The sequence below is a fragment of the Protomyctophum bolini genome, assembly GCF_963924005.1.
Source record: "Protomyctophum bolini genome assembly, chromosome: 12".
In the NCBI taxonomy this organism is placed as follows: Eukaryota; Metazoa; Chordata; class Actinopteri; order Myctophiformes; family Myctophidae; genus Protomyctophum; species Protomyctophum bolini.
In genome coordinates, this window is record NC_137873.1 from 25,983,095 (window position 1) to 25,995,273 (window position 12,179).

General features: G+C 38.6%; 1 protein-coding gene across 3 annotated transcripts; it reads right to left on the bottom strand.

Moving 5' to 3' along the window:
• Window positions 1-5,350: 5,350 nt before the first annotated feature.
• Window positions 5,351-11,926, bottom strand: pold3 (polymerase (DNA-directed), delta 3, accessory subunit). 3 transcript variants are annotated; one of them, XM_080778051.1, is made up of 12 exons: window positions 11,795-11,926; window positions 11,451-11,506; window positions 9,918-10,017; window positions 9,739-9,778; window positions 9,508-9,640; window positions 8,831-9,086; window positions 8,639-8,711; window positions 7,514-7,670; window positions 7,004-7,113; window positions 6,715-6,806; window positions 6,447-6,525; window positions 5,351-6,135 (listed from the first exon to the last, which is right to left on the bottom strand). In XM_080778051.1, exons 1-12 carry the CDS (start codon window positions 11,849-11,851, stop codon window positions 5,927-5,929), a joined length of 1,362 nt encoding a protein of 453 aa, XP_080634177.1. In that variant the 5' UTR covers window positions 11,852-11,926; the 3' UTR covers window positions 5,351-5,926. The 3 variants fall into 3 exon arrangements, with proteins under 3 accessions (XP_080634177.1, XP_080634176.1, XP_080634178.1); XM_080778050.1 differs by having other exon boundaries at window positions 6,447-6,528; XM_080778052.1 differs by having other exon boundaries at window positions 5,996-6,135; window positions 6,447-6,553.
• Between the last annotated feature and the right edge of the window lie 253 nt (window positions 11,927-12,179).

A 12,179-nucleotide genomic window follows, 5' to 3' on the forward strand; every position in this document is an offset into this window, starting at 1 on the left:
ATGAGCAACATACATGTCCCACAAGACACCACACTGTGTCTATTTACTTGTTCACTGGGCATACAGGGCTGGTGGTATGCAGTGGTGTAAAAGTACATTTACCCAAGTTAAGTACTCTACTCGAGTACACTTTTGAGGATTGTTTTACTTATACTGAAGTGTTTCCAAATTTAAATACTTTTACTCCACTACACCTCAGAGGCAAATATTGTACTTTTTACTCCACTATAATTATTTGACAATTTTAGTTGCTTTGTAGATTTTGATTATTATTATAAAACATGCATTAACCACTTCAGCCCTATGCATACTTAGGCTAGTTAAAATAGCTGATCTACAAGCTCACAAAGCTTGTAGATTTGCTATTTTCAAAGCATGTTTAATACATTTGGAAACTTGTGAAATGGGACATTCTGCAAACATAGACGTATGGACTTATTTATTTTAGTATTTTTGACCTTGTAGTATTGGTACCTTGTAGTATCTTACTACTCTTACTAAGTTCAAAATGTGATTACTTCATCCACCATTGGTGGCATGCATGCATGGATGACAAGCAAGGTGGATTAAAAAGATTGTTACTGTTGGGTAAACCAAAATGTATTTTTTCTGTTTTGGATTATGAGCAAATGTTTTTATTTTTTACATGTGAGTTAACAGGCTATGACAGCAATTTATCAAATTAAGCCTCTCTTAGGAGGGGGTTCAGGCACCATGGGGTCCAGCTGTCACTTTGATCAATTAATCTCATTTGTTCCATGGAATGTGGTGTGTAGCTGCTATTTTGTTGTCAATGGACATGGTGATGACGAATAACATTGTGAATAATAGCAATAATATATTTACAGTACAGCAAGTAAAGTTCAGTCAGTAACTTTTAGTTACTGTACATAACACAATAATGAAAAGGGAGGAAAATTATATGAAAGTCTTTTCCCACTTTTGTATTTTGCCACATTATCTAAAATATTAGACGACAACGGATAAAACAAAATAGTCCCAGTTTACTGTACTCCCATGCTGTTTACATTTTAACTAACTAATACAATTAACGAATAAAGTAAATCGATCAAAGACTAGAACTGTGCTTTTGAAGGAAGGCTATATGTGATAATGTGGACGAACTGCTGTCCAAGCTCAGAGAAATGCCTGCAATTCAAAGAATTTCAACAGAAAATGTGAACAGTAGGTATTCTTTGTATTCAGTGTTAACTTGTTTGTTCAGAGTAGCTTTTTCCCCCTTCCAACCTACAATCTGCTAGGAATTAGTATAGCAATGAATGAATAAAACATGAATTTAACCAGTCTGTATGGTAGAGTATAACTACATCCGCAGTGTTTGGCAGTGGAGAAAATAGTCCCTGATGTCGGGTAGGACACACACTGGTTGACAATATCAATAGTTATTTATTTATTTGAAGCACACGACACAATTGTACCGATTAGATGCGCCACAATCTTTATCGTAGATAAAGATATTCAGATATTCTTGCAGTTACCTCTCTCTGTTGGGAGAGGGAGACCTTGGACATAAAACTTGTTATGTACACACCTGCATGCTTTAACAGTAGTCTTAATTTTGCATTTTAAAATATGTATATGAAAAAGTCCCTGTCCACAATCCAGGCCTCATAAGAATAGTGGACTGCAATGCTGCTATTCTAACTGTGTTACTAAGTTGATTCTGGTGCCATGAGTAACAACATTTTATATAGATGATGTCAACTCCAGGTTTGTCTGAGGTTCTTCCGTTTTCTTTTTCTGCCAGACTGAATATTTTGAAGGACAACAAAGGACAGACAAGTGCTGTTTGAGGGAAAATCATAGAGAGCTGTTATATTATGGTTCTATGGCAGTATACTGTAATTGAAGGCACAGCACAAGAACGTGTGTGTGTGTGTGTGTGTTCTTAATTCACTTCTTTTTAAGGCATTTTCACACCAAGCACGACAACTATAATTATTCTTAGGTGAGCATCCACATTGAGGTTGATTTATTTTTAGACATCGTTATTTTACTGTTTAAATGTTTAACTTTTCAACAAGACAATAGGGAGAATTTAAAATTGAGTCGTGCTTACTTGTAACAGTTGTTGTTAGGGTCATTATAACTGCCCAAAACAATGGGAGTTCCAGCAGCCACACTATAAGAGAAGAGTATTTGAGATCCAGCCTCGACCCAGACCTGCAGTGGAAAAACAGCGCGTGCGCGCACGCACGCACACACACACACACACACACACACACACACACACACACACACACACAGCTGTGCATAGGCGGGGCTAGTGCCGCCTACAGTATGCAGTTACTGTACTGTACTGTAGTTACTGTACCTCAGGGTCAGACAGGCGGCTCAGGTCTGGATACAGGTAGAACTTAACCCCCTCCCAAGCGCCAGGAAGTGTTAAACCCCTGACTAGCAGGACTAGGAGCATTATATAGGGGAAATTCGTGTGAAATACACTACCTAATCAGAACAAATAGAGAGAACAATATATGAAGTATCCGATGAAACCTATGATGGAAAATAATGATGTAATACCGGTATGCCTTTATCATGTATTATCATCTCATCTGTACAGTGTGCACAGGTTTTAGCTGATCAATTATTATCACAGGACCTTTCCTGAGGATTTGACACCTTTCCAGATACTGAAGTAGCAAAACACCCAGCAAGCCAGAAGACACAGGGTCATGCTGCCCAGCTCCCCAATGCCACTTGATGTCTGATGTAAGGACAAATAACGAGTTTATATGGAGATCAAAGGTGAGCTTACTCGGCTTAGTAAAGAAATGCAAGTATGCTTTTGAATGATACAAATTGTAATGGATTATGTGTTTTGGTTTTGTAACGCTCTTATTCTATTAAACATTCTAAACAAAAATGCACCTGTGCAATTTTGTATTTTTGTGATAGCAAATACAGGAGACTTTACTCACTGGCAGCAGAGGTGGCATTGTTTAACAAGGTTGAGTTTGTTGTCAGATTTGGAGACTGGGAATGCCAAATCTGATCATCTACACAGCTAGCTGTGTGGATTATTAGAGAAAATAAAATGAAATTATTGTTTGTAATTTCGGGATGTGTATGATTAATTCCAAATGTAACTAAAAGGTCATTTAAATGTGGTTATTTCTAGTGAGCAGCATGCTGTGTGAGAACCCACATATATGTGTTCATTGACGTGTGCTCAGCTGCAGTTTGAGTCCTTAGTTTATATATTGATTTATATATTGAGCCCAGTTATATATGTATTCATTTTCTATGGTAACAGGGGTTCATGGTGTATATTCATTGTTTTCATTTTAAATAACTGGGTGGGGCATGCACTTCCAACTTGCATGGGTCCAAGTAGGCCAGTGCCCAACGGGTACAGACAGCTCTAGTCCTTTATAAAACAAGACGGATAAAAGACAAAAAAAATGCTAAAACTGTAATAGAACAAATGTATTATTTTAATTTAAACAAACAAGAACAATTGTAAACCATTAAAATACTCAAATATTATTTATGTGCAAAAGGTGGGAGTCATTTAACACCATCTAGTGTCTATATGAAGAATTACAGGAAACCACCAGTCTCTCTCTCTCACACGCGCACACACGCACACATGCACGCACAAACACACACACACACAGCTCAGTTGAGCTACAGGTGCGGCACTCATTAAAATGAAGTCCACAATGTAACCTTTAAGCCTTTACCTGTGTTCCAGGGGTTTTCACAGCTGGCCCAGGGGAGCTGGGATTTGAAGGAGAATATCAGATAGAGGAGAGAGCAGATGTCCATATCCAATTCCTGGTGCAGGGTGCAGATTCAAAAGTTATCATTTCCAAATACACATTGCTTCACAAAATGAAATGATCAGCAGAATTTATTCAAGCCATGAAGTGAGTGTCAGACGTGTGGTAATACGGTAATAAAACATTATTTTTTATTAATAAGTAATATGTGTATAATGCAATTATATATATATATATATATATATATATATATGGGCCTTTCTGTGTGGAGTTTGCATGTTCTCCCCGTAATGCAGTAATCCTGGTCACTAAACTGCCTCCCCCTGGCCAGCCGGGGCGCCTGATGGAGGGGAAAGGAACTGGTCGGAATAACGTGTTCCTTCCACACGCTACGTCCGGCCAGGGAAACTCTCCCCTGTTGGGTTGCAAAATCGTGGGATAAAAACTATTTAAAAAAAATTATGTGTGTGTGTGGGGGTTTTTTTGCCTTAAAATTCTTACCCTTTGCCAATGGACAAATCTTTGTCCAGCAGGTGACCATTCCTTCTTGGGTGTACTGACCAATCACATTCTCCAGCAGGAAGAGAGGGATCCCATAAACCACTGCGAACAGACCGTATGGCAACAGAAAGGCTCCTATGTAGAAAATGGTAAATGGCACACACATAATCCAGACATACATTTCCAAAACCATCAAAATATATAGTTATAATAGTATTGATAATTCAAAAGAAAAATCCAATGGATCCCAACTCACAATGCAATTCTTGTCATGAGTTCATACACATGAAATATAGATTATGAATTAATCATATTCACCTCCACCATTCTTGTAACAACGGTATGGGAATCTCCACACATTTCCCAGTCCAACCTGGTTTTACTCGCCCACTGTCCTCTGCCTTCAATAATCGTTTTGTTTATCTCTCGTCTTCATTCTCTACTCAGTGTCCCTCGTAGCTGTTGGTTGTCATTACAGAATATGTGCGAGTTCCTTTTTAATTGTTGCACATTGACAAACATTCAAACTGCCTGATGCAAAGAGAGAAAGCCTGTAGTACCAGTACTACAGTATGTCTAGGCCCATCTAGAATGTACTTAAATATACATATTTAAATGCTGCAGCCGTTTGACTAAAAGCACCACCCCTTACCCCTAAACTTATATTTTGACTATATTGAAAAAACCTTTGAAATAGCCAACCTACAAGATCAGCTAGTTAAACTATTTTAAAAGGTTTTTTTCTAAATATTAAAAAACAGCATATAAGTTTAGGGATAAGGGGTGGCATGATAGGGCACCTTTTTTTTTTAAATACTGTAGGTTATCCTGAATAAAATGTCTACGGATGATTTCTTGACCTGCATACCCTACACAACTTCAGGGTTTTCGCATGCCACTGTAGCTGCCCTCACATTCTGCCGTTTCTGATATATTATATAAAATTAGGTTATAAAAGCCAGTAGTTTCAGTTATCTGGTCACACATAATTAGGTCCTTTACAACATCACCACATCTATTCATTGCTAGTAATTCACATGTCTAGCTGTGTAAGGCTCTATGGAAATCATAGAATAAATTAGAAGCCCTTTAATGAGAAAAATAAACAACTTTAATGTATTTAATCTGAGCAGTGTTTTCACAAAAAGACAAGACGTGGGCAGATACAATACTCAAGACCTAAACTCCCTGAACTCCCACATCTGATGTCCTCGCATTCTTTATGCCTCAAAGTAGTTATAGGATGAATCCTATTAGTTTTAAAATGAACTAATTGTTAAGGAGTTTACAACCATCTTTTGAATAAGCATTGCCAAGACATCTGTCTGTCGGATTGACACGACAAACAGTCAATCATAGCAAAGGTATTCATTAGGCTGAAACAATACCTTTAGTAATTAGGAGACAAAAAGTCAGAAACCCGTCTGCTCTGTGCTGTTGTCAAATGAAAATGGTGTATCCCCAAAGGTTTCTTTTTTTTTACTCAACCACCATGTATTCAAATGAAACTGTGGATATTCAAACTGGAGTCCAAGATGAAAAGGTTAGTACTAAAGTCACACAACAAATAAACCAGCAGAACTTTCAATTGTATTGAAGCCATCCAATAAATGTGTGGAACTGTGGATTTTCAGGCTTAAGTATTTGTTATTTCTCCATCCTCCACACTCCATATTCCATCATTTCTTTTGGAAGAATCCCACAATTGAAGCTTGCTTAGTTGCTTTGCTTGCATTCGCAGTGCTTTTCTTTTCTTTCTTTTTCTTGTCATCGTCTTTCTTGCTCGTTGGTAGTTTAGCCTGGATGGGATGCTTCGATGCCACTTTGCTGGAAGGAGCCTCCTCTTCAGTCTCAGAGTACGACTCGCTCTCGTAGCCTTTCTCTGTTACTATGGGCAGCATAACACATAACAACAATATTCAGCACCAAACCTTTACCCGTTTCTTTACTTTTATCAACAAAAACATAAGCATGTATGACCTATGATGAAACCTCTTGTTATTGCCTCGTTAACATCTGTTAAATATATTTTTATTTGACCATGTACAGTACAATAATTGAATTCCGTATTGTTCTTTACTGTATTTCATGGCTGCAGTCACAGGAAGATGATTAGATCCTATACGGTTTTGAATTTGAGAGAACTGGTATATTAAAATTAAATATAGAAATTGCTTTTATGGAGGCTGATGCACCTACCCATGCACCCATCTTCATCCACGAAAGTACGAGATTTCAAGACTCGCCTCCTCTTCCTCCTTTTCCCATCGGAATGCTGCTGCTATGGAAATGCAAATATAAACATGCTGAAGGAGAAACATTTTGGTAAAATATCATGATACTAAGTAAATCTACATGCTGTCATTGACCATAGTAAAAAACGACACAAACCCAGTGTGAACTGCAAACGTGACGCAAGAGAAAAATGGTTTCCGCCAGAACATGGTCAAAACAGTAGTCTGCTTACATTTGCATGTGAAAGTGATTCATCCTTCACGTCATTTTCAGGACATGGTGATGGCTCCCTCCTTTTCTGTGGCTGTGGAGAATCTGGAATCACTGTAGCGAAACACCATAATTTAACATTAACCACTTAGGCCCTATACAGGACAGGTACACTTTGTTGTATGACAAATAGCAAAAATAGCAGATTAGCTATTTTTTGCTATTTGTAATAAGTTTTTTGTCCATTTTCACCCAACATGTTGACTGTCTAGACTAGAAGATTTAAAGAACAAAGGATCCAGAAGACTCACCTTCCTCCTCCTCATCACTACTGTCTGACACAGGCCTTTTAATTCTGCGTCGTCTCTTCTTATCCATTTTGTCTTCTTCGCTGTCAGATTCCTGTATGCGTTTGGTTTTACTTCAGAGGATCAAAATAAGGAATAAAAATCACACTAAAGTGTTAATTTACCCATATTTGAGCAAAATATTTTACACAATACTAAAACGATGTATCTGTATAGTGCTTCATAACTTAATACTCAGACACTTTGCATTAACCCATTCTGACCGGGAACCCATTATGGTGTTTGAAAAATAGCAGATCTACAAGCTCATAGCGCGCCACCGAGTGGCGCGCTACGAGCTTGTAGGTCTGCTATTTTTGAAAAATCGAAGAACGACTGACATTTTTTAGAATCTGATCTCAGGTCAGAATGGGTTAATCAGACCAGTGTGTGTCCAGTGGAAACCTCGTATGAATCTGATCTCAGGTCAGAATGGGTTAAAAGCACATGACACACACACACACACACACACACCTCCTAATCTCTTTCTTGGTGTCCTTGGTTTGTTCCTGTGGCACATCGATCTGTTTGTCCTCGGGCCGTGATGGGGAAGGTCTCGGCTCCTCTGAAGATGCTGGCTGGACCTCGTCTTCCTTTTTCTCTTCCTTCTTCTCAGTCTTCTCAGGTCTCTCTGCCGGGCCAGGACACACGTTATTTAGGAAACAGTGTGACCTCATTTAATATTACTTTGAATTCAGTGTTTACCTGACACAACTGATAGTTATTTTATTGTTGCTGCTGTAGTTTGTTTTGATATTGATTTATTTGCTGACAAAGGTTTATTCTGTAAGATTTCACTGATGACGAAAAGCAAATAAAGGGCCATCCAGCCCAACAATGAAACTACAAAGAGAACTATAACAATACTGATGTGAGCATCCACACTGATCAAAAGATAACATTCTATAAATGTTATCAACACAACACCAGTGTAAGCGGGTAACAAGACTACTCGCCCCGTTTCTGTTTTCCTCCCAGAATTTTCCCCAGTGAGGGGTGGGAGAGGCTGGACAGCGACGGCTGGACTTTGAATTTCTCTAACTATAAACTTTCATGACAGCAGAACAGCCTAAGTACAAATATAATTTATGAAAAGCTACTACAGTGAAGTCTATTCACAGAAGTTGTTGTAGTATACGGTATGTGGGGATTATCTGACGAGGTACCAATTGAGGGGGCAAAACCTTACATATACTAAATAATACTAAATTGTTTATAGGTTCAATATAAGTCAAATAATATAGCCTTTCCACAGCAGTATCTTTTTATATTTTTCCAAAAAGAATACAAACAGCCAATAAGCATATTACAAATTTATCCCCCTCCCTGGGGAAAATTCCGGGAGGAAAAACGGGCAAGCACCGTGGCAAGTAGTCCAGTATTCGTGTAAGCGTATCTATCGTTCATCAAATCTATCTGAAAGTGATCCAAATAACATTGGTCGTTGCCGTTATAGTTGTGGTGTGGACTCCACCATTAATTTGAGTTATGACAATGTTTTTTTTAATGATATACACTTATTGTCATCTTTCTGGACGACCCTTAAAGACAGTGAGGTCAGGTAGGTTAGTGTGAAGGACTGCAGTTTTGAACACTCACTTGCTGCTTGGTTCCCAAAGAAGTTGCTTATAGTATTGGTCTTTCCCGCTGGTTTGCTTTTGGGGGCCTCATCCTAGAATAAACAAGTGAAAGCATTACATCGAATTCTTCATAACAAAGGATCAAATTAATCAAGGTAACCCGAGTCAAAGGATCCAGCTCCCAGAATGCCCATCACTAATGAAAACATACCACAGGTGCCTCTTCTTTGGGCTCTGGCTTGATCTCTTTGCTAGCTTCCTGCTTCTTGGTGGCAGGCTTAGTGGCAAACATTCCCATGATGCCTTTAGGTGGCTTTGTGGTAGGTTTGGAGGTCACGCTAGCATGGCCATTCACAGTGGGTTTGACACGTTGAGGCTCTATAGTAGACGCCTGTATCACATCCCGAGTCTGCTGCACCTCTGCTCTAGACATGGGCACCGCACTGGAACACTGGATAGCACTGTACCTGGAAACACATACAGTGTCACCAAATAGGAATAGGGTTTTACTCGTCATACAAAGGGAAAACAAAATAACTTAAAAAAAAGTAATCAGTAATATTTTTCATCTATGTACTGTATGCACAAAAGGATATCGTTGCTTATATACTTTTTGGTTTGTTTTTACTTTTCAAGAAATTGAAAAAATAACCTGTCACAAGCTTAACCACCGGTGTCACTATTTTGGGCGTGTTATAAATGGGGAGAAAATTGTATATAAAAAGAGGACAATAAGACCTACAAACTCACAACGTTGCAATACATTGTGAGCTCACAGGTCGACTCTTTTCGCTACTTTAGTGATAAAATATGGCATTCATTAATCATTTGTGGAAAAAAACAATTAAATATGGGGATATACTGCCAGACAGAATATAGGAGGCATACTTGCTGCAGTTCTTCATATTCTCTTTCACAGCATCATAGTCAACACTGTACAGAGGACCACTGTCCTTCAGGACAGCTTTCTGGACACTGTACACATGGACACTAACAGTCATGCTCATCTTCGACTTGACATCTGCAAAAGACACTTGTAAGTCTAATATTCTATATACATATTTCATTATAAGAATTTGTATAGAAAAATCTAAGAAACAAAACGTGGCACGGGCTCACCTTCCAGCTGGTCTTCTCGTACCACTGACACCTTGTGACACTGACAAAACAAAGACAAACAGCGACCATGAGACGAAATATGATCACTCCACATTTTAGGGTGGATCACTGACTTGTCAAAGCAGGATGAAAACTAGATCAGAAGGAATCATTAGGAGTTCCTTTACGCCATTCCTTACCGTGAGGCCATTTTCAACCAATTTCCCGGACACAAGATATGTAGCATGAAGTGGTCCAGAGCTTTCTTTTCTCTTGTGATCCAGGTAATGGTAAAGCATTCTGGAATAAATACAAAGATTTTCAACATTTATTCTGGAATATTAAAGCAATAGAAATATGACTGATAATATACAGTACACAGTTTATTATTAACATTTATGATTAGAAAGCAATCATTACTAGATCAGCAAGTTTATTTCTTAATTAGTAAATTATAAGAAAGTGTGTATGTTCAGACAAGGAAGTGCTGGCACAAAACCAGCCAAGCACAATGCAGAGTAAGAACTAGCTGAGGAAAATACACTGGTAATTTGTTTAACGCTAATGTTGTTTACTCCATAAGTGGTGAGATACATTCTGCAGTATCAGTATAAATATTATATTTTATTATAATCATGTGGACCTTTTCTAAGGATGCACCGAATGGGAAATACTTGGCCGAAACCGAATATAGGAAACAGTTGGCCGAAAACCGAATACTAGTTTTGGTATGGCTGTACCTTTGTTGTAGAGTTACATAATAATGGCAAAAGACATGATTACATTTTGATCACAACAAAACAGTAGGCTACGAAAGGTAACCCAAGTTCTTTGACCATTCGGTTTCGGCTCTAAAATAAACCAAATACACATTTTTGCCACTATTTGTCCGAATATTCTGTACATCCCTTTAATAAAACTTTAAAGTTCACTCCAAGTTTATTTCCTGTTGTAATGTTGGTGAATATCAGTAGCTGCCAGTAAATACACTTGGACCCAAGCTGTTCCCTAGCAACTCAATTCCACTGAAAGTGGTGTGGTTAGGCCTGTCACAATAATTATATAATAATCGCAATAACTTTGCATAATCATTTCCATGTTGAAAAATGGTCATACATTTGTAAACACCAACTAAAAACAGCAGATCTACAAGTAGTTGTAGTACTAGTAGACACTGACAGCCCTATCTGAGAACCTCTCAATGACAGACAATGTAGACCGTAAAGTGTGGTCCAGGTACCCTCAGGGTTCCTTGAGGCTGTTCCAAATGGACCCTTAAAGGTCTGTAACTCTTAGAGTGCACAACTGGAATCAAATGGACCCCAGACCCATGTATACACTCTCAGAGTTATGGGGGTCTACGAGAGGGTCGTCTGGTTTGTCTACGAGGTGTAGGATCATTAAAGTCAATCACACTCGCTTATGTCTTCAGTATCTGTGCACTTAGCCATGGTTCACAAACATGACACTTGTAGATTATGACATGTTGTCATGTCATGTTTCAGGGCTACTGTGCCTTTGAGGCTATGTAACATACAGTAGGTGTCGGTTATTAGAGAATATTATATACCTTGAAGTTAAAAGATTCCAGTCAGTGCACACGCACACGCACACACACACACACACACACACACACACACACACACACACACACACAGTTATTTGTTTTAGTATTAATCTGTATCTGTTGACTGTTGGTTTTCACACATCATGTATATCAGGGTGTCACTCACTGTTTAGCTGTGTTGACATGGACCCCAAGAGTGAGACTCAGCCATTTGTAGGTCACCTGTTAGGTCCATACAGCATTAGCTACTCTTAAAAATTAGCTGGATTATTTACACCAAGTTAGCTTGTAAATACAGAACACAAGCTAAATCACACGTATCACACGTAAAATGGTTCAATCCAATGTAAACTATTATTCAGTTTCTTGAATAACGAGGGCGATAATGACACCTCGCTGAAGCTGAAATGTTGACATTACTTAGCATGCAGAGCAGCATCAGTAAATTCATTATAACATGTAAACAATAGCTTTAGAAGAAAAATAGGGCGTGTGTCAGATTCCACTTACTATCTTGTTGTGGTCGTTCACAAACTCGTCGATATTATCTAAATAAAGTTCGTCCATTGCGTTTCCTTATTGACAGCAGGAGAACAGTTGCTTCTATAATAACTGCGCGGGAATACAGTGCAGTGAAGCGCTTTATTTACTTCCGGTCAAACAAACGTGTGCTCCTCTGTTTCTGATGAGAAGGGGACCCATCGTTTGTGTGGCACTGCTGCCATCTAGTGGTAAGACAAAGGAACACAAGTCCACTGTGTCTTCCACTGTGCTAGTGCTACTCACTCACCTCTGAGCCAAATAGCCAATCAAGAATATTTTAATCCCTCTGATTCTGTTTTGTAGATTGGCCCAGCTCTAATCTCACATCAAACTGGTTCAAATCTACATGTAA

Excerpts from the sequence above, each read along its gene's own strand:
- pold3 (XM_080778050.1), bottom strand. The coding sequence starts at position 11,851 with ATGGACGAACTTTATTTAGATAATATCGACGAGTTTGTGAACGACCAC. Across the intron at positions 7,671-8,638 it reads CTTTGGGAACCAAGCAGCAA|AGAGACCTGAGAAGACTGAG; the intron begins GTGAGTGTTCAA and ends CTGGCCCGGCAG. Across the intron at positions 6,807-7,003 it reads TAGTGATGAGGAGGAGGAAG|TGATTCCAGATTCTCCACAG; the intron begins GTGAGTCTTCTG and ends GTTTCGCTACAG.